At 43.0% G+C, this 22,629-nt stretch overlaps 1 protein-coding gene and 1 long non-coding RNA gene across 3 annotated transcripts; both read right to left on the reverse strand.

Moving 5' to 3' along the window:
- Nucleotides 1-4,696: 4,696 nt before the first annotated feature.
- LOC147185714 (uncharacterized) lies at nucleotides 4,697-15,753 on the reverse strand. The gene is made up of 3 exons (XR_015099430.1): nucleotides 15,483-15,753; nucleotides 13,834-13,881; nucleotides 4,697-4,917 (listed from the first exon to the last, which is right to left on the reverse strand). It is a non-coding gene; the product is annotated as an uncharacterized LOC147185714 (long non-coding RNA).
- A 2,096-nt stretch (nucleotides 15,754-17,849) lies between these two features.
- LOC147185715 (alpha-N-acetylgalactosaminidase-like) lies at nucleotides 17,850-22,098 on the reverse strand. 2 transcript variants are annotated; one of them, XM_086104552.1, is made up of 9 exons: nucleotides 21,759-22,098; nucleotides 21,117-21,240; nucleotides 20,894-21,034; nucleotides 19,991-20,202; nucleotides 19,819-19,913; nucleotides 19,585-19,746; nucleotides 19,205-19,402; nucleotides 18,995-19,135; nucleotides 17,850-18,402 (listed from the first exon to the last, which is right to left on the reverse strand). In XM_086104552.1, exons 2-9 carry the CDS (start codon nucleotides 21,200-21,202, stop codon nucleotides 18,196-18,198), a joined length of 1,242 nt encoding a protein of 413 aa, XP_085960678.1. In that variant the 5' UTR covers nucleotides 21,203-21,240; nucleotides 21,759-22,098; the 3' UTR covers nucleotides 17,850-18,195. The 2 variants fall into 2 exon arrangements, with proteins under 2 accessions (XP_085960678.1, XP_085960677.1); XM_086104551.1 differs by having other exon boundaries at nucleotides 21,117-21,273; nucleotides 21,759-22,097.
- Nucleotides 22,099-22,629: the final 531 nt, after the last annotated feature.

Consider the following 22,629-nt stretch of genomic DNA (forward strand, 5'->3'; position numbering starts at 1 on the left):
CAAATTGTCTTCCAAGCCTCTGGAAACCAAGATCATTCATTTATTTGTACCCCCTAAATGGTAGCTGTCGTCTTTTGTTTATGAGCCACAAAAGTGGCCTTGTTATAGGAGAAAAAAAAAATCACAAGAAATTGGGGAAACAAATTTGGCAGTTATGTGATCCACCACAAATCACTTTGTACTCCCAACGAGGTTGATGAATGTGTCACGTTTTAACATTATGATCACTGCTCGTTCCCTCGTTAAGCATTTATTATTTTATATTTTTTATCACTACTCATTCCTCGTGTGTGTGTGTGTGTTTTTTAAGGGTCTGTCAATGTGTCGATGCCTTCTTGTGGTGTTTGCATGTTCTCCGCGTGCCTGTGTGAGTTTCCAAAAACATGCATGGCAGGTTGACTGGGCACTGCAAATTGTCCCTAGGTGTGATTGTGAGCGTGAATGCTTTTTTGTTTTTTGTGTGTTTTTAATTGGTTGGCAACCAGTTCAGGGTGTACCCCGCCTACTGCCCAAAGACAGCTGGGATAGGCTCCGGCACGGCAACCCTTGTGAGGAGAAGCGGCTTAAAAAAAAAGGATGGACGGATGTTTGCCCGCTTCTCTACTTTCAATTCTGTACTAAGCTATATTGTACTTTAAATAAAAGATAGCTTGATGTGCATAATGTCTTGCCTTTTAAATGCACCACCGGTTTTATACAGCAGACCCCTCTTCAGTGTACTCACTTCATTTTACTCTCCTACCCCCTCCATCATTTGGCTTGCATGGCGACCACTTCCCGGGCTGCTTTATTGGGGGCATTGAATTGATACATTGCATAATATGTTGGTTAACTTCCACATTTATAGGTGACTCTCGACAGAGGTGACACTGACTAGATCTGTTTTGTTTAGCGTGCTGGTGTCTCGTCTGGTGTTACGGCCACATTAGAGGAATTTTGCAGTTATTATGTCAAAGTTGATTTTGTCTTCCCTCCTATCTCCCGTGCGATTAGATTCCCAGAAGTCACATGAATTCATTTTGTTTCCCTTACGAATGAACAAAATTAACTTTGACCAACATTCCACCCAACAATAAACACGCAATGCTTCGCTGACCTTTCTACTTACTTTCTTTTGTGACTGCAAAAATGTCACCAACTTTTCAGGTTTATGGACTACAAAACATCAATATGCAAATAGTATATATCATGAGAGTGTATTTATTCCAAAGAAAATACGAAGTGAGTGTATTTTGAGGTTTAAATGCTCAGCTGGCCCGTGAAAGCAGAAACATGATTCATTTGACTTTTCATATACTTTTTCTTGTGACGGGGAAAATATCAACAGCTTTTCAGGTCCCTGGACAGCAAAACATCATTACACAGATATTAAATTTCATTGATAACAAATGTGCAAATTTATTCCAAAAGGAAATATAATAAATAAGATGCATGCTTTTAAGTAAATCTTGACAGCAGCTTTCCAGTGAGAGCCGAGCAAAAATATATCGTTCATTCATACGGGCCGAACAGCCGTTTTGTCACCTTGCTATGAATGTAATCTGTAGAGTTTTTAGTCACATTTAACTAGAGTGTGTAGATAGATATACTTACGGGACAAGTAAGAAACGATCAAAATGTTGCTGTCAGTTTCCCAGAATGTCATTTGTGTACCTTTTCAACAATATGTAACAGCTAACTAGTAATACAATCGCGTGCAAACTATGTGTGTTTTTACGCAAAAAAAGGCAGCAGTAAATCGCTCATGAGAGCAACGCAAACATTTAGCATGGTTGCTAACGTCAGGCGAACGTTAAAACCTGTGTGAATGGTTAACTGGCTTCCAAATTGACTGGCTCGGGAGTCCAGTCATTTTGTGTTTCCTTCCTGCAGATTCGACACCAGATACGTTGAAATTGTTCAATTGCTGCACACCTGTTCAATTGCTCACGTTAAACAAAACATCTCGTTTAGAACTACCGACTGGCTACAAAAAAATTGGAAAAATAGGAATACAAAGTTAAGAGCGGTATTTGAACCCGTGACGTGGAGGAGTGTGAGCATCACCTTCGTAGCGAATTTACATGGTCGCGATCGTGTTGTCCCTGGGTGTGCGTGTGAGCATGGATAATTGTTCGCCTGTGTGCCCTGTGATTGGCTGGCAACCGGTTCAGGGTGTCCCCAAGACGGCTGCGATGGGCCCCAGCATCCCCCTCGACCCCTGTGAGGATAAAGCAGATCGGAAAATGGATGGATGGATGTTATGCTAGGGCGCTTGACAGCCACTTCGACAAATGTCTGAAGAGTACAAAATAAAACAGTTGAACGTGTAAAAGTTAAGTGTGCTGTGTGTCTTTTATTTTAAGAACTATAATACCATCCGTCACGGAATAGATGGGGACCGAGAGACGTCTGGACCGAGAGTAGCGGACGTTTCTACCAGATTAGTGGCGAGGTACGTGATAAAGTGAGATTAAGACATTCCCGGCGTGTTCTCACTAAAATCGGCCTATTCATGACCGCTTAAATCATTTACATGTGATTACATTCGCGTGGTTGAGCCATCAAACTATACACGAGAAGGGGAGGGGTAGCCCTCAGTTTTTTGGGGGGTTTTTATGTTCACTTTGTAATCAACAGTGGTGGGAAGTCACGAAGTACAAATTGTTACTGTACATAAAATTATTCTGTACTTTTCTAGTTCTTACGTTGTCAAAATAGGCTTGTGACATTTTAACCTCTGTAGTTGGTGACATAACATGAACCCTTTCGTGTACAAATAATAATAACACACATCAGGATTTTTTTTCTCAAGTGTTTTTATTAGTCTTTATATATCTGTATTAAATGTCATGTTGTGATAACACAGTATATCGCCTATACATTAGGGTGATAATCGGAAACTATAAATGGATTACATTTAATCTCTTTCCAGTGCCATATTAGAGGATTTTCATGCATTTCCTCAAATCCCAAGAGGAAATGGATCACCTTTGCCCCGCCCATCTCGAAGCGATGGAGATCTCCGTGTCATCGCAAAGATACAAAGTGCAAGTGTCGCATAGTCAAGCGGTGTGCCACACAAATCACACTGAACGGCGGCGCACGACTGTGTGCTCAGTGAGTGCGCCGAGTGTGTGGCGACATTCGGAAAAGTGTTACATCACCGCATGTACTTAATGTGAACCTGCCGTGGTCAAATCGCAGCGTGCAGCTGTTTTCATGGTCATCGTGGCTTTTACATGAGGGGGTGGGGGTGGGGTCTGAATTTATGACGAAGATTTTATCTTTATAGACAATGAGAGGAAAGAGAAACATGCTTCCTGGTCTTTTTTTTCCTGAGCAAAAGTATGCAAACGCAATCCTTCAATGTGAAATGTTCAACGTAATAAAATAAGTGCAAACCTTGCCAGCTGGTCTACATGGAAGAATAAAAGTCATCGCACCGCCCCCCTCCCCCCTTCTTTTGCCATGTCGAATTTGACAGCTGAGGCAATGCAACGTCAGCAATACAGTTGCAGCTTGAAAGCATGTACCTCGGGTCAAATGTTTTGAACAAGGATCAATAAGAAATAAAGTAAAAATGCAATGACTAAGCCAAAAGAAAATGTGGTTATTTTTATGGCAGAAGCAAAATGCTATGTAAGGCAAAGACTTTCTTTCCAGGACAAACTGTCTCAGACAGACGTTTCCAAAACGGATTTGGGGAAAGCCTGACTCCTCCCGCTTGCAGGCTTTTGGTTTGTCTGGCAAACTGAAACTCAAGGACGAACAGATAACAGGACACACACACACACACACACACACACACACACACACACACACTCACACTCGCTATGCATACAGGCTTCCAAGCCTAATCAAACATTCATCCAATTCATGGAAACCGTTTGGGAGGAATTGGCTTGTGAATCATCTGTTTTATACAATGTTCCTTGTATTTCCTACTTACCGTAAATCTTTTCGTACAGATAACCGAAGCATCAATTTCACAGAAATTAACCTATTTTGAAGAGGCGGGGTGACAAGTGCCTCATTTGCATGAGACGGGACCGCCCCCTCTCCTACAAGGCCAATCCCAAGTATAGCATTTGTTACCATGACGACCGCGAGTTGAACCTGGGCTTTGCGATGATGCGAGCTGGTACAACTTTGCCCAAAGTGCACAGGAAAAAAACAGATGGGCAGCCCGGTGGACGACTGGTTAGCACGTCGGCCTCACAGTGCAGAGGTGCACGGTTCGATTCCGGCTCCGGCCTCCCTGTGTGGACTTTGCATGTTCTCCCACTGTGCCTGTGTGGGTTTTCTCCGGGTACTCCGTTTTCCTCCCACATTCCAAAAACATTCAGACCAGGTCAATGGAACACTCCCTCGGTGTGAGTGCGGTTGGTTGTTCGTCTATGTGTGCCCTGTGATTGGCTGGCAACCAGTTCAGGGTGTCCCCCCCGCCTGCTGCCCGCAGACAGCTGGTATAGGCTCCAGCACACCCACAACGCTCATCAGGATAAGCGGACTAGAAAATGGATACATGGATGGCTGGACAGGTAAAGCTTCAAGAGCAGATAAAAGCCTAACAAGCTGCACTGAACTCCTTGTACGCCAGGTTATGTGAACATGGATTCAGTCGCGAGGGCCACAAACCCATTGACATTTCCAGTAGGCACCACCCACTCGCCCCCCCCCCCCCCCCACCCTCCGTCAAACCTCCCATGAGGCATCGAAGACCTCCTTTTAGCCTCGACTACGAGCAAGCCAAGTGCCACTGTCACCAGATCGCCCTCAAGGTTCTCCGGAATGGCATGTGAACCCAATTGGCAGCTTAACAGACGCAGCGCACCACAAATGAGAGGCTCTCTCGGGTCGTTTCGCCAACCACCTCCCCCCAAAGAGCGTCCTCCTCCTGCGAGCGCTGGAACCGTGTCACACAAGCAAGGGTACCTGCAAGATCAAGAAAGTCAAATTTCAGACTTACTAAGGCCACTCTGATCAAACATTGATGAATACATTACAATACAATAGTGGTAAGACATCATGATTGTGTGTTTGTAGCATTTTAAGACCACCGGCGGATTGAAAGCAAGCGTCTGTACTCTCTGGTTCTCCCGCAAGAACTCCTCGTCTTCCCCCCCCCCCCCCCAGCAATAAACGGATCTTGCCAGAGATAATGTCAACGTCTGCGATCCGGTTTCAGAAGAAAGTGGCACAGCCCGAGTTTCCTGGAAGTGATAACGACCTCTGCTAACTCTGCGAGCAACGCTAGCAGGCACATGTGAGGAACACGTTGTCGGTCATTGTCACAATGGCCGTGGTCTTCGGTTTACGACAGTATCGACATATGACGTTTTGAGGTTTCCAAGGGCATGCGGTTTACAAGCCTGTCAGAAGAAGGGCCACACAGTGACTGCCGTGCCTCCTGGTTTTTTATTTGATTGCTTTATATCCATGACGTACAAATGTTTTTCATACACTTTTCACTCTTCAACAGACTTTCATTCCTTGGAACCGAGACGGGGCTTTTGGTGTCATCTTGTGGCATTTTATAGGACACACAAACAGAGAAATACTGTCTGCTATATTTTACATAAATACCACAATGACATGCCATTACAGTAGAAAACTGGTGGCGTTCCTCAAGGCTTGCTACCCAGTACACTTTTTTCTTTTTTTTACACAAGTTACTGTTTTTTCTGACTTGGTTATTGTGTTAGCATCGTGTTTGTAATAGACTACGGCGCTTTTTGACTCGCGTCTGGATTTGGTTAGGTTGCGGGGTTCATAAAACGGATAGGTTCCCATGCCCTCATCATTGGCATGAATGTTGTAAATTTGGGGTGTTTTTAAATAATGATTTTGAGCCGCTCCTTTTTTCGGACGGGAATGCTATCACAAGTACGTCCTATTTATTTATATAATTAATTAACACAGGATGCAGCAATACACCCACGCACAGTGATCACAATGCAGTTACCCAAAGCTTTATGCTGAATGTTCTCAAATGGTTTTTTTTTTTGACAAGGCCAAGCTTGATTAGCTTCTTGTTAGTGATCAAGATTAACTGCAGCTGCTAGTTGTTCTTTGCCAGCATAGAAAAAAAAAAAAACGTTTGTTTTGAGAGCGCTCATTGGATTGACCAATACTCTAAACAATGGGAACGTCCAAAGAAAACAATGAAGATCGAAGAGGAAGAATTAGAGATACATACCAGTTAGGCTTTTTTTTTTTAATGCATAGTTTAACAAGTCCAAATGCCGCAACGATCATGTCAAATAACTGTGCATAAATTCAAGTTACTGGACTTGTCAGAGTGCTGTGATAAACGGCCACCCTTAGATGAAAAGGAATTGGTGGAGAGCTTTAGGAACACATCAACTCTAAATTATTGAGCATTTTATAATCATTTCACCGTGGAAACAAATGGCTCCAACAAATCATGAGGTTACTCGAACAAAAATCACGATGTCGACGATGAGCGCACGTGTGCTGAACGTCTGCCCGCAGCTAACTGGATGCATGCGCTATGCTTGAAAGTCACATTTTGATTTCTCGCTTGTTTTAACAATTCCGATGTTTGACTTTTGCCGTTGTTGACTTTGCTTTGGCTGCCTTCTACGATAAATAAACCACGTCAAGCCTTCATAGTCAATAATTGAATTCCTCCTCTGATATCCTGCCCTCTACCATCGCCCCCCGCCCCCACCCTCACCCCACCCCCGCATCCTTCAGGCTATCGGCACAATTCTTTTTTTCCATGATGATGCTGTTTTATTAGATAAACGGCTGGACTACGATGCAAACATGCTGGCCAGAAATTGTCTTTCATTATTTAATTGTTTTCATTTTTGTATGATCATGAATTTCAAAGGTTGATTATGTAATTATAAAAATCAAATGTTGAATGAGGACACTGCAGGAAGTGCACTGATCTTTGTCTAGCTTTAATCAGGCCTCGGTAGGGCTTGGCGGAATGTGGTTGGAGTGCATTCAACAGACACACCCACAGCATTTGAGAGCAGAGACAACGGCTTGAGTTTTTCATGATTTAGCAACATCATTTTCAAATACTTGGAAATTAAAATATATATGTATACAGTATATTAACAGTATATTTGTCAAGGTTGCTAGCAATCACTCTTCTCTGTGACGTGTCAAATCTAAAAAAACATTCATTTTCATTTTGCGGCGACTTAAAGGGACAGATCAAAAAAATCTGCACATTTCATTCATTTTATGGGAATTGCAGCACTTGCGATAAAGCAGTCGAGGGACTCCTCAGCAACGACACACATCTTACATCATCTTCCTGCTGCAAGTGTGGCCGAGCACATACCACATATACATTGTGGTCAGCCGCTAATTGTGACCTAGCATCGTAAAGTAATAGCGCACTGTTGCCAGGGAAGGTTTGCTGGCTTTTGACCCGTGACTAAATGGTATGTGTTTATTTACATTTCTGCTGCGTCGTCGAAAATACCCACCAGTTGGCTTGGGCCGTAAAGTTTAGCGGTCGTCGTCATCATTGTGTGGCGGCGGCGTCTTTTATCGTGCGGCTACTTCGGATTGACTCTTGACTCCGTTACGAGGCTTCTTCGTATTTAACCTGTCAATAAATATCGCTTGCCGACATAACAATCGTAGGGTTGAATTCTCTATGCGTCATCTATCAAGGGTTAATGCGAGACGACATGTGTTTCTAGAAACTCACTTGTGGTGAGAGCTTAGCAAAGGGGGGAGGACTCGAGTCAGACTTAAGTCACCAATTTTAGGACGCGGGACCCACTTAGCTTAAATTTATGAAAGATTAGACTTGAACTAAATAACTTAATATTTGAAAATCTGAATTTTAGAGACAGAAAAACAAGCTCTGTATCAGTTCCGCATTTAACCGAAGAGACAATCAAGAAATAGCGTCGGAACATTTGAAACAGCTAGCTAACACGATATAAATCGCTAACACGAGCGACTTGACTCATAACTTGTTCAATTTAACTCATTCAACATGGCTTGCTTGATTTTTCAGACATTAACTTAAGACTTTTGAGACTTACAGTCCATTTGACCTGCGCATACTTAATGTAACTTGTTTTTTGTGTTTGGGTATATTTTGATCATGGTAGCCGCGGTTGGAAGTCTTCATAAGTCTGAAACTTGTGTGTGCGAGTGTGTGTGCGCGTGTGTGTTTTAGTGTGAGACAGGTGGCTATAATGACCAAGTAAATATTTGACACTGGCTAACAGCAAGCCCCGCCACGTCATACAGTCATATTTTCCACAGGTATCGGGAAACAAAGCCCCGAAGGCTCATTTATGCTCGTTGCGCTGCTCGGATTCGAAAGAGTAAAGCATTTTGAGGCTCACGAACGCCTCAGCATGTCAAGGAGTATTTCTTTTTCATTGGTATCCATGATTGCTGTAACTGATTAGCTTTTAATCCCAACTCTGGAAGGTTCGATCCATACTTGCGGATCTGGATGTTTTCGTATCTGAATGCAAGACGGAAGGGATGTCAAAGTCTGATCTGATCAAAGTTCTGTTGTATTTTGCACAAACAGCCAAGTAGTGAATTGAACTGATCTGGAAATCACACTAAAATTATTCATTAGCTCGCTAGCTCAGAGTAGTAAAGACTGTTGTTGGGGGTTTTTTTTGTTTGTTTGTTCGTTTTTTTTTTTTAATTAATTCCATTAATTTAAATGCACACGGATGAGGATTTCATCATATGATCATTTTTCTGAAGAGACCCTCTCAACACATAAAAAAAAAATTAACTCAACATTATTCCGTGTGCGAATCATTTGGGGCATTATATCCTTTTTTAATCTTTTTTTTTGTGGTTGTCACTGTAATGATTGGCTGACGCATGCAAAAAAAAGAACTGTCCACAACATTTCTATTGATGACACACCGGCTGGGGGGAAATTACAACCAAAGTCATCCATTTTTGCCTCATTCCTAATGTGTGGAATGTTGGCATCATTTCTACAAGTGAGCGATCGGCATTTTGCACTCTGGAAATGAACAATCGGTGCTTTTTATTACGCTCACATCAAACCGCCGCGCGGGCTGGATTCAAACAAGCCACTTGGTCAAAATGAGATTTATTGGATGTTCCCCTTGAGAAAGATAAATAGAGGGGATTAAAAATGTCACGGATCATCTGCTTTGTTAGCCGCGAGTTGCATCGCCATTTTTTTCCCTCCACTTTCCATTCATCTTTTACGTACTAGGTAATATTTTTTTTTTCGTTTGAACTACCGCTGCTTTTATAATTCACTGGAAAGAAAGCAAGGAGAAGAGTTGGAGAGAGTTTGCGGAGGCGGTGGGGTGGCGGGGGGGGGGGGTGTTCTAAAACTAGCATCAGTCCAAATTCTATTCATAGAGGTTTGCTCATCTTCTCGCTATAGCTAAACAACTGAACTCTTTGAATTCCAACGTTGTGTTGGAAACCGAGTCAGGGACCGGTATAGTCGTTCACCTGCCTGACTTCTGTGACCGTGTGAATGTGAGCGTAAGAAGTCGGGTCTCGACTCAGTGATTAACGGCCCAAGAAAATAGACGGATGGAAAACTGGAAACCCTCAGCATGTCACTTACAAAGTGGAAATGGAGAGGGAAAAAAAATATTTGGAGTTGACTTTCCTTTCTGGGAAGACTTTCAACAAGAACTTGGATCCTGTTGCGACATTTTGTCTTGGGCAAAATCACACGATTGTGTTTGCGTGTCTCATGTTCTTTGGATCTGCAGGTTTTCAAGACATGAATCCATTTTTGAACGTTAAATGGATTTAAAAAAATAATAATACAAACTCAGAAATCGTATGTGCTGTATATGAATGAGCATTCACAACCTTTGCTCAAGGTTGAATCACTTGTTGATTCACCTTTGGAAGCAAGTCGGGCCTCAAGTCTTTTTGGACTATGATCAGGTTGGAGGCGGAAGTTGGGAGCGCAGACATTTTTCAAATCTTGTTCAAAACGGATTCATGTCTGGGTCAAGGACATTCACAGACTTGTCCGGAAAAGCCACCCGTTTGGATATCTGGCTGCGGACCAAGTGTCGTCATCCCGTCTGAGCGCTCCGTGGCAGGAAATGTCTGTCCGGTGATCATTTTTTTCCCATCAATTCTGGATCGTCTCAGACCAAAGAATTTTATTTCTCATTCTCTGAGATTTCTTCGGGTGCATTGGAGCTAACCCCAGGCAGGCCGCATCGTCTCTTTTACGAATGTCGGGGTTCTGACTGATCACATGACTATACAGGCCCTATAATGGGAGGATCATCGCCAAAGTGATCCTTCTCCTGGAGGTTTCTCCACTTTTCACAGAGTAACGCTGAAGCTTTGACACAATGACTATCAAGTTCTCGGTCACATCCTTGACTAAGGTCCTTCCCAACTGATCACCAAGCTTCAACAGGTGGCCAGTTCTAGTAAGAGTCTTGGTAGTTACAAACCTACGGATGACGGAGGCCATTATGCTCATTTTGACCTTCAAAACCAACAGACTGTTTTCTGTACCGGTAGACCAGATCGTGTTCCTTGAGACGATCATGTCTTGGAGGTCTTCAGACAATGGCTTTGACTGTGTTTTGGTTTGTGTCTTGACATGCTCACTGTCAACTGGGGCCCACCACTGCAAATTTGTGTGTAGACACGTAACACCTTACTGCCCCCTAGTGGTCACCAGTCAGACTTAAACGACCTTGTCTAGCTTCATCATCGACCATGAAATTATTTGTAAAAAAATGAATAACTAAATAAATAAATGATGAATCTGACAAATGACGAAATCTGATGTGGCTCTTATCAAACCTTATCCAACGCACACGAGTGCCAGGACACAACATCCTTGATAAGAAATGATCCGGTGTACTTATGACTTATCCGGGGAAAGTAAAACGATTTGACTCAGCGAACACCAGACTCATTGAGGGAGTACGTGGCCACAGTCACACACACACGCGCACGCGCACACACACACCAGCGTCGCAGCACAGCGTCGCGTAGACGTCAGCGCTTTCCCTCTGCCACACACAAAGCCCAAACTGTGCTCGCCCAAGAATGAAACAGCAGCTGATCATACGTCGGCTCCAAGACTCTCATGGCCGGGGGTTAAAAAAAAACAGAGGGGTCCTGTGGTGCATGCAGGTGGCATTGGACACAAATGGACTTTATGAGCCATGTGTCATCATGCGAAGGAAGGCATTAGTGCAACCAGACATGTGGTCAAGTTGCTGAGGGTATGGAAAGTGCTCAAATGGCTTTCCAAAAAGCTGTTTGCGCATATCCAAGGTTACGGTCCATGTACTTGTGAATAATGAGCTACGACTACGTGAGCTGTTTGTATAATTTTATAATAGTTGCAGATTTTTTTTTGCGATATGTCGTTTTGATTTGTTTTGACTTTTGTTGTTTGATTCCAGTTTTATTTGGTTTTTAGAGCGGGTCTGTTAATTTGTTTGTTTTAATTGTTTTGAATATGCTTCATTTTAGTTTCGTTTTTAATTAGTTTTAGTTTTTTTTTTAGTTTGTTTTTTTTTTAAATTCTGTAATGGAGTAAGGTAAACTTCCTTGGACTATGCAGACGTAGAGCAATACTAAAATTAATTTTAAAATGAACCATGAATGCTCATGTATGATATTGATTGACAAAAAAAAATCACGATAACTACAGTTATAGTTGGCGTTATAAACGTAAAATGTCATCTTGGTTCAATTTTTTTTTTAAGCATTTTTTTTTCGTTCACCAAAACGTTTTTCCATTTTTGTTATTTTGTTAGTTGTGGTTGCCTACTAGTGAAGACAAAATGAATATCAAGGATCTCAATTGTTCAAATGGCTTTCGATACGTGGCTGTAATGCTGATACTTGCATCGCTTTGCATCCCTTCAGCTTGACCATCATGCACACTTACACAACAGGTCACAAATGCACACGCACACACACACACACACACACACACACACACACACACACACACACACACACACACACACACACAAAAAGACGTGCTCAATTAGACTAAACTGTACCAAGTCTGCAGAGTTAATGTTTAGACGGGCTCGGCCGACCAACATATATGCAGGCTGGACTGAAGGTCGGTCTGCATGTCCTGTGTGTGTGTGTGTGTGTGTGTGTGTGTGTGTGTGTGTGTGTGTGTGTGTGTGTGTGTGTGTGTGTGTGTGTGTGTGTGTGTGTGTGTGTGTGTGTGTGTGTGTATGTGTGTGTGTGTGTGTGTGCGTGTGTGTGTGTGTGTGTGTGTGTGTTTGCGGACTTGTTTCACCATTATTCTGTGGACTTGAATAAAAATTGCTTTCGTCCATGACGACATCGCCGCAACGCAGATTATTAATAGCGTTGGAATGACATTGCAACATAAAGAGGCTGAAATGTTATTGGGGGTGGGGGGGAAGAGAATAAATCTATAACCTTCATTGGAAGAAGTGTAGCAAAGGAAAAAAAAATTACAAAATGAATTAAGTGTCGGGAATCATTTTTGAAACGGTCTCAATGGAACAAATATGAATTTATAGGTTGTAAATGTAGGTCAGTGTTGAGGCTAACAGAGAACGCCCTCCACTCTGAGACTTGTTTCTTTCATGTTGTGTCCAGGGTGTGTACACAGTGTATTTACTCGACTGAGGTCATCTATTTGGCTGATGATTGTTTTTTTTTTTTTGTCTCGAATCGTGTCGTGTTACACAGCTGACTCTGAGGCGGCACCAATGTGAGTGACGGCAGATGTGCGAGAGATAAATTGACAGGCAAATGGACGGCTGTCAGGCACACCGACAGAGTGACGGAGATGCGAGAAAATCCATCTGCATCCAAATGAGGCCTTCCAAATGCTGACGGGGCAAAAAATAGCACAACAAATCCCGCACGCGGACTTTCACATGACCACATTAGAGGTTGTGAGAGGCATTGTTGACCGATCAAGTCTCTGTATTTTTATTGGCCGCCACAGTTACATGACAGCTTTTCGCCAACTCGGCAGAGCATTAGGCCTTACTTTCATTCCTTGTCTTGACCCAAAACATAAATGTACCGATAGTCCAACACAATTTTTTGTTGTCTGACAATAAATTATAGGAAAACAAAAACAACAACAACAACAAAAAAAACATTTCTGCACAAAAACAGGGAAAAAAGGGTTCTGTAGAAGAAACATGACAAGCACAACGTTGACACGTTGTTAGAGGAATCTATGAGCAAAATTGTATCATGTTTAAAGTTTCATTTAATCTGGGCACATCTAAACGTTTGGGAGCGTATCCAGCACCCCCAAATTCCTGTGCACAAAGCCGGAGGGCTGTTGAAGTCCACAATTAGCACGTCAATACAGGTGGGCGATCACGGGGGAGCGGGCGAAACTCGGTCACAATAGGGGAATGAATAATTCGGGAACAGCGGTTGAACAACAAAAGACGAGTTGAGAACACCCGTCGCGCCCAGACGACATTGGCCATCCGCAAAGTCTGCAACATGTTAATTCAATGTAGACCAGACAGAAAAGGCGCCAACGTACTGGTGGTTCAATGTTTAACACAGGTAACCAATCACTACCGAGGGGCCGGACCGTGGGTGCGGTATGCAAATATCGGGGGCAGTGTTTTCCTTGTATGTTACAATAAAAGCCTGAATTGGCGGGAAGGGAGCTCGAGTGTGATCCGCTTCCGCCGATATTGAAGACAATTTTCCTGTGCGCCGAGTCATTTATTTAACTTTGTCCGAGAAAATCTCTGACACACGTCAAACCATAAAACAAAAAACAATACTGCAAATTGGCTTTTGATGGTGAAAACGAACTTGTCCTTGACCAAATTTAAACATGAAAAAAATTATTTAAAGTGAACCTACCTTCATCGTACAGATTGCATTCTGGTCTGCCCCCACAATAAGGGAAATCTGCAATACAAAAATGTTTTCTTTAGTCTGTAGGCAGTTTGTAATACATTGACATATTTTGAAGTCTTGAAACAGACTTTTAAAATAATTCATTTAAAAACATAATATACTGTATTGCGAGAAGTCAAGAGCAATGGGCATGGGACAAGACAAATATTGTACAGCGTTGGTGTAAAAAACACAACTTGTATTTTTTTGTGGCTAAAATAGTCAATTAAGTCTGGATCCACTTAAAAATCGAAATTGTTGACATGGCAAAAACGTTAGCATAACAAAACAAGCAAGTGGTGACCTCCTAAATAATTTACTGAGGTTTTCTAGGGACAACAGTTCTGTAAACTCTTTGTTGTGAAATGCGGGAAAGTCCCTTTCCCAAGAACAAAACTTAAACTCTTTATTTGAATTCCACCAACTTCAAATTGAAGCCTGGTCGTGCTTTTTGGGTACTTGTATTAACTCAAGTAATATAAATGGAGAAAATGTGTTTCATAAAAGAATAAACTGAGTTATGAGCTTGGCAATGGAACAAATTCAAGTTATCAGTCAGCGTATCACACTCGATACCAAAGACGTCCACCTGCTCCCCCTGAAATCCTTGCAGGCATTTTCTGTGCAGTTGATTGGGGCCAAATCCCCCCCGCTGTGTTGGCCGCGTGCTTGGCTCCAGCCGGCGGAATGATTTTTGTGCCTCTGCCTAGAAATGCTCTTGCCGCCAACATGGAAAACCTCTGCGCAACCATGGCCACACACATTGGGAGCGCAGATGTACAGTAGGTTGCGAATACGTTGCCCCACACTCTCGACGTCAAGATTTTTGGAAGGGGGTTGGGGTTGGGACCACCAAAGTTTGGGAAATCTGTTTCCACTAAGCAATACGATTTGGATCGATTGGGATTTGGCTAACATCTTAGCTTGTTAGTGACTGTTGCTCAGTCAGTGACAATGTCCTAGCTCCATCGAAGCATTACCGATCACTCATTCATCCATACAAAAACTGAATTTCCGTCAGAAGTTTGTTTAGAAGGGTTGGCTGATAAGTTCTTAGTATCCAATCTTTCATCACAAAAAAAAAAGATTTGAATTTGGGTTTTTAACTAGGGTTGCGTTTTCAAATCGGATAGGGTTTTAAACCACGGTTCGGGTTTCAAACTAGCGCGAGGGCTTCTAACAAGGGCTACAAATGAGGGTTAGCGTTTCAGAGTAGGGTTTTAAACTAGACTTAGGGTTTCAAAGTAGGGGTTTAAATGAGTGTTATGTTTTCAAAGTAGGGTTTTGAACGAGGATTACGGTTTCCCATAGGGGTTACAGGCTAGGGTTAGGATTTCAACGTTGGGTTTTAAACTAGGGTTAGGGTTTGAAATAGTGATGCTCGATATAAGAAACGTCAACCAACACCATCAACCTAAATTTTTAACACATTAACAGACAGAAGAGGGAACCAACTGAGTGACTATTTCTATATGTAAACAACCATTCATGCAAAAGCCCATTTATGGTGTATCCCAAAAATGATTCTTGCTCATCGAACGATAATTTGATATTGTGACAGGCGTATGTGAAATACATTTTCACCAACCAAGATATATAAAAATATCACTCACCAAGGCTGCACTTCAACGAGCCGTGGCAGTCCAACAAGTGCAGTCGGACAGCGCAGTGTCACGGCATTTGCGATCAATCCAGCCGTTTTTTTGGACTTCATATCCTCACTATTAGCATTTAGCTGTGGAATACATCTTGGCTGGCCCGCTTTTCTTTACATCGCCTCCGCCGACGACGACGCCTGCCAGACCCGACAACAATTCACGGAGGTCTCGCTGGTCGCGTCCGATCTCGTCTTCGAAGTTGGGCGTGCGGTGAAAAGTCTCTGGAACTCGTCAATTTGTACTGAAATACAATGTGGATTAACATTAACATGATTATAGTATCCAACAACGCAGCTAAAAGTACAGTTAAATAGGAAAAGGCACGGCTCTGTCATCATCACTCTCCGACGGTCGTTTAACCAGGCCTCCGTCGGTATCGGCTGCGACTCTAAGTCAGTGGGACAGTGCTTGAAAATATTTACTAAAGTTACAATATATTGTAAAATTTTGTTTTTTTAGAGTTGACGGGACTTCAGCGAGTTCTACGTTCGTGTATTTTAATGCGGCTTTCGATATCGGCCTATTTTTTTTTCTGCATTGGACCGATAAGTTACATCATTTGTTATCCATTTTTGGGCCGATAAATATCGGTCCTATTAACATAAAATAACAGCTAGTTTTAAACTTGCGTTGTTTTCAAAGTAGGGTTTTAAACTAGGGTTAGGGTTTCTAATTATTCTTACAAACTATGATTAGGGTTTCTATTGAAGGTTACAAACGAAGGTAAGGTTTTCAAAATAGGGTTTTAAAATAATGTTGGGTTTCAAAATAGGGTTTTAAACTAGGGCCACGGTTATAAATAAGTTCAGAACGGTCACACCTCTGATTCATTTTGAGCCAGAAGATACCCCGCTATCATCACCTTTCCCCGATGTAATCACTGTCACTCACCCATCTGTGGTGACATCGCATACAATAAACCAGAGAAAAAGAAAATTTCCCTTGGTGAGACAGAGTTTATTCCCGAGTCATCACAAATGATCACGACACTTGAAGAGTTACATTGCAATCCGTGTGTGTGTATGTGTGTGTGTGAAGAGACACTGTCTTGTCGGTGACCCTGGCCGGCTGCCAGTTGGCATGAGACATCGTTGGCCTGTGGCCACGCGAACCCGACGCCTCAGGCAACGTGCAGCTCGCCTCGTTCGCTGCTGCGGCGCGGAGAGCGGACGAGGCTCCTCCTCCGCGTCCATCTGCTCTCCAACAGCGGCCGCTAGCGGCCGAACGGAGACGTTGATTCATTCAGGGACTCATTCAAGGACAAGGGACCCACACAGCGCCCGGTGTTGCTTGTATCGTCAGATCGCCATTTTGTCGTGCCGTATGAATGTTTTAGGATTACATAATCAGGATGTCTTGAACGTTTTAGTGCAAGGAGTCAAGTTATTTTATTCTCAAAGGGCTTTATCCACATCCCCTGATTTTAACTCCCAGTAGCACATATTAAAAATATTTTATCCTCCAAATACCACCATCATGACCAACATAAAAATACATTAGTGCAAAAAAAAAAAAAAGATGTAAAGATGTATTGTTAAATTAATCTCAATTTTGGTATTGTACTCCTAAGAAACTAAACCAAACAGTCTAATTAGGCTATCAAGCATGTTTGACCTTTTTGGAGACAATGTTTGACTATGACTATGATTGTTAGCAAAGGCCTGCCTGAGGTGCACATCTTTTCATCTAGGTCGGATTGGCAGCGATCCGACGGGAGAAAAGAGGGGTGTCGGGCAGGGATACTTAATCGAATGAGTGGGCACATGAGTGGCACACAATGATTGGCGAATGCGTTATACCGCAGCTGTGGGCCTACGTGAGCTTCTGCAGGAACGCTCTTCACCCCCCCCCCCCCCCACACACACACACACAGACACTTTTATGCTTCCTTCTCCCCTTGTGTGCACAGAACCTTGACTGTGCCCGTTCTTTTTTTTTTTTCAGTGAAATCTGTCGCAGCTTTCCCATGTCGCCATCCACCAGCGATTGACGTTGAAATATGACAGCAGATGTGAAAAAGTCCAGTGTGACCGTTTTATTTGCCCACTGGCCAACTTTGGGAAGTAACCAATTGTTCATACAAGACGCCTAAATTCGCTCCACCATGGCGCTCCCGTCAATTCAATTCTGCAATCTACCTTAAGACTACAGTTGCGTTTTCTCGCCTGTAGATGGCAGTGTTCTCCAGTTTTGCATAGATAAAAACGCTGGTTTCCTCAGTGTCAATTCGAAATCTTTCAGAATTAAATTGTCCATGCATTTGAATTCGACTCTTCCATCACCCGAATATGCATAATTCTGCAATATGCGAGGAGCAATAAAGTTGTATATGTGATATATATTTTATTCAGTCAGAACAACATTTAATGGATGTCAACACCAAAAGTCCCATTTCCAAATCATTACGAAATACGGCAGGACCAACTATAGTGCAACAGTGTCATTTAGATCCTCTTACATGATCACTTTTAATTGAACACATCAGCAGCTCAAAAAAATCTTACTGAAACTAGTTATGTGTGAATTTGAAAGAGGACTACAAGGATTGTTGAGAAAAAAAAAAGTCTGACCCTGAGTTAATCAAGTCTTACGAATACCCCTCATGTAATGAGGATCCTTCATTATCAGGTAGTGTGGGGTCTTTTCAGTCAAAACTAGGGGAACATGGTCACAGGAAAACAGGCGGGATGGCGTTGGCGAGGTTACCGCGGCCGAATTCTTCGAATCGGCCACCTCGAGAGAACTGGTGGGGTAGGGGTCTCGGCTTGGCGGGGGCTGAGATGTACCACATGACAACGCCCGTGGGGTTCACCGACACCACAAAGCTGCTTGAATCTTTGAGCGTCACACTTTTCCCGGAGAAGACGTCATTGACCTAAAACATCGCGATGCAAAAAGTTTGACTACACAAGAGGTCCTCGTTTTAGAGCTGGAGTTCCATTCCCAAAGTGCAGACGTAACCTGAATTTTCATGCAAGTCATAAAAGGAAAAACTCTTAAGAACGTTTTTGACTGAGCATTCCTTTTGTAAAAACAGCCTATGTTGGGACCATCGCAAATTGAGGACCCCTCATATCTATCTTATCTATTTTTTTAAACTATAATTTCAACTAATTTCTATATTTGTGTATAGTGTAATCATCTTTGGACAACGTAACGAGACATGTGGAAGTCACGCGTTTTCTTCTGCAACGATGGGTATCATGTCAAAATCTGAAGACGTAGTAGTGTGCCTCGTGGTACACCTCGAGCATCTATTTACGTTCTTAGTTTATAAGGGAGTTCTTTTCTGATGTAACTTGAAATTTGTACGCAAGTCAGAATGTGCCGTAGTTTATCACTAAGATGCTAACTCACCGGTAAAGTCATATTTACAGAAAATATATGTATTAAAAAATAGTTACAGGCCATAAATATAAACAGTCAAATGAAAACCAAGTGTGGTTTTCATTTTGAAGGATACAGACCTTGTAGATGCCCGTAGTGTAGTTTAACTTGCTGAGTGACGTTTGGTAGCGGTATGGCATATCGTTACGTCGACTGAAGAACAATAGGGCGCTGGCTTCGTTTGACAGCGGCCGCCAAAACACCTCAATCCCACTCTTCTCCTGATGGGAAGCAGCAAACACATTCTGAAAGCTATCCAGCAAAGGGCGGTCAAAATATTAGCACCGCACCTTCAGGATCCGTCTTCCCTGAAGGCCCAGAGGGTCCTGGTTGATGCTGATGGCCATTTTGTTTTGCAGGATGCTACGGGCGCCGCTGCTGATGGTGCGGAGGTCGTTGGACATGAAGAGAGGGGCAGCCATGATGGCCCAGAGAGCCATCTGTGACCGCGACTGCTCCATGCTGAGGCCAAAGTCACCGATGATCAGCTGCCACAACACAAGAGTTTTTCAAATGTTTTACAAATTCAATTTCGGTGAAGTTCCTTTTACAGACGAAGGTACGTTTCAATTCCACCCGCTAGAGGTGAAAATATGCAATGCAGAGATACCACTAGCTTTTAAGAATAATGTATTCAGCATATGTAAATGTCACATTTGGTGGAACAAACCATATCTGGGTCATTCCACCCTCCGGGCCCGGCTGCGGCGATTAAGACCTCCTGGTTGTCGAAGAACCAATCCACAATTTTCAGCACGCTGTCCCATGAGTCCTGGATATCGGCATAGTTACGCCACAGGTTGCAGATCTTGGCCAAAAGACCGTAATTCACCTAGAAATGTCAAATGAACTTAATTAAACCAAGTGCAAAGACTGTGACTTTTACGCAACATGATGATTGTACCTGAGGTGGCAGACCACCTTGGTAGGCCGGCCAGCTGCAAGAGTAGCCAATCGGACGGCCTGTGGCGTTTAGAGCTTTCGACATGCGAGGATAACCTATCCACGGGAAGACGAGACTCAAATCGGATCTGCAGTGAACCACCAGCAATTTTCATCGATTGTGGATAAGTTACCTTGCTCCTGCTCCGCGGTGTTCGAATAGCAACCGTCAAACTTTAACATATCCACCTCCCAGTCAGCAAAGGTCTGAGCATCCACCTCGATCTTGTCGAGTGGCGTGCCCGGGTAGCCCCCGCAGGTATGTGTGCCCATATCGCCGTAGATACCCAACTTGAGCCCCCGGTCGTGCATGTAGCGGGACAGCCGGTGGATTCCTCTTGGGAACCTGAAAAGGAGAACACAGACACTTAAAATTAGTATTTTTAATCATGCTATGGTCAAACTAAGCCTTAAAAGGAAAAACAGTTCAGAACAGCGGAAACTGAGAATGCATTATTGTGCCACTTATATTTACACGGTGCATTGTGCACCATTGGATGACTAGGAAACAGCGAATGCCGGGACCATCAGAAAATTAGGGTCCCCCACTCGTTTTCTTCTGTAATGCAAGGCACTATTGCCACTCGTGTACTGTAAAAATGGGTGGGAGCGGACGCGAGGAGTGTGGAAACGAGACATTTTCTACTGCAATGGCAAGAGTATACAGTGATATAAACATCTGTGGACCTAGTATAGAGCTTTGTGGTAAACACCGGTTCCTATCTACAAGTCCTTAGTTTTACAAGGAGGTTCTATTCCATTTCGAAGCCGTCATGTGCATGCCACAAGATAAGTGGTGTCACAATGACATCATAAATATGACCAATGGACATGGTGTAACTTTGCAAACTCAGAAATTGGGTCACCATTGCAGTATTTTTTAATGACCTGTATTCATGATCTTACTTCTTTGTAAAACTGCTGACTCTTGGTTTTTTATTAGCCGTCATCTGACTGTTACACCTTCAATAAAACATTTATTTAGCTACAAGATTGCAGTGTGGTTAGTCAGCACGCATGTTTATGTATGCGTGTACCTCTTAGGATCTGCCTGGAGCCGCCCCTGCTCATCCCTCTGCATGGATGCCCAGCAATCATCGATGGTGATGTAGACGTAGCCCAGCTCTCTCCAGCCATCCTCTGCCAGCCTGTCAGCCATGTCGGTGAACAGATTCTCGCTGGCCGAGAGAAGGCACTCGCACCATGTTAGGAATCTTGAGTAACTAATTTAGTGAACATTTCCAATTTGGACCAGCTTACCTGATGCAATTTTTGGGGTCATGCTCACAGTCTGTGTTGCAGCGGAAGCGTTCCCATGCCAACCAGCCCATAGGAGGGGTCCGCATGAGGCCATTGTCCAAGGCGACAGTGACCACAAGAAGCCCTGATGCCAACACAAGCACCGTCCAGTGCATCACTGTGGAGTTATATGTTTAATTTCAAGTTGCTTGCGTTCTAAACAAACTGTCTTGCCACAATGCAGTCTGTACGGAGCCCTGATGTCTCCCCTGAAGATTTTAGAGTTTACATTTTAGGTGCCGCCAAATCTGCTTCATTTAATTTGCAAATGTGGTACAAGAGAACATTTTAAAGTCACTTCCGGGTATGAGGAAAATACAATACCTCCATGTGCTTGCCCTTTTTCTGTTGACACAAAACACGTATCGGATATTTTTCTGTGTCTTGGTTTACCAACGTTCTCCTCGTACGAAATTCAACGAACACGCGGGGAAGAGGAGGCCACTCTTCCCCCAACATCCTGAATACACCGCGTTTGGAAAAAAACCCCCCAGAAACGACTTGTCGGAGAAGCAAATACAAAAGTAGTCGATACGAGTGAACCGAACTCTATTGATAGTAAAACAACGGGCTGTGTTGACGTAATATAGCGGAGAAACTTACCGACTCTCAGGTATCGTCAAGCTAAACGAGGAAGAAGTGGAGCAATGAGTTAAAAAAGTCGCTTCGTCTGCTCGCTGATTCTTTTTACCTGACCGTTGTCTACTTCAAGTAAAGGAGCATAATGAGCAGTTTGGTTTCAGTATTTTTCTTTTTGAAAGGCGGAAGTGGATGTCACGTGACCCCACGCCTGTTCCACGTGACCAACGAGGAAGCCGCGTTCCATGACCGTCTCTGGGAGTCCTCGTTTCCTTCGAACCACAAAGGCTGAAATCTTGAGTTTGCTAAACGATTGCCTTGTATTTGCGCCAGAGTTTCCTCTCTAAAATAACTCATTTGTAAACCCAAGTTTAGTGTTTTTATTCGGAAAATATATACATTTAAAATAGTTTCTGAAAATGAGTAAAAAAAAAAGTAAGTTGTAATGTAAACGTGACTATGATACGACAATATTTTTTATGAACGTCATCAATACATGTAGAGAAGAAACGATATTCATGCTCCTTTACATGATTGGAATTGGTGTCTTGTGTAAAAAAAAAAACGGTGCATGTTCAGATTTATGTAGTATTTGGCGCACTCTAGAGGTAGAAGTGAGTATGACAGCTCACTTGACCACATTAAAGAGCACACAAACAACCATTCGCGCTCACAATCATACCTAGGAGACAATTTAGAGCTGGGAGGCATGCTTTTGGAATTCGGGAGGCACGACTGTCTCATTTTTAAAAACACAACATGTCCCCCCGCCCCCCCCCCCACAATTCTTTTTAATGATTTATCTTTATCTATTTTTTTAAGAAAAACAAGTCATACTCCTATGAGAAACAAAATCATGCGAATTTATTCAATAGGATTATGGGCACTTTTTTAT

This window comes from Hippocampus guttulatus, chromosome 23 (assembly GCF_054856545.1).
Source record: "Hippocampus guttulatus isolate MCC_2025c chromosome 23, RoL_Hgut_1.0, whole genome shotgun sequence".
NCBI classification, from domain to species: Eukaryota; Metazoa; Chordata; class Actinopteri; order Syngnathiformes; family Syngnathidae; genus Hippocampus; species Hippocampus guttulatus.

Excerpts from the sequence above, each read along its gene's own strand:
- LOC147185715 (XM_086104551.1), bottom strand. The coding sequence starts at position 21,271 with ATGCACTGGACGGTGCTTGTGTTGGCATCAGGGCTTCTTGTGGTCACT. Across the intron at positions 19,403-19,584 it reads GGTGGAATGACCCAGATATG|CTGATCATCGGTGACTTTGG; the intron begins GTTTGTTCCACC and ends GTGTTGTGGCAG. Across the intron at positions 19,136-19,204 it reads AGGGAAGACGGATCCTGAAG|GAGAAGAGTGGGATTGAGGT; the intron begins GTGCGGTGCTAA and ends GCTTCCCATCAG.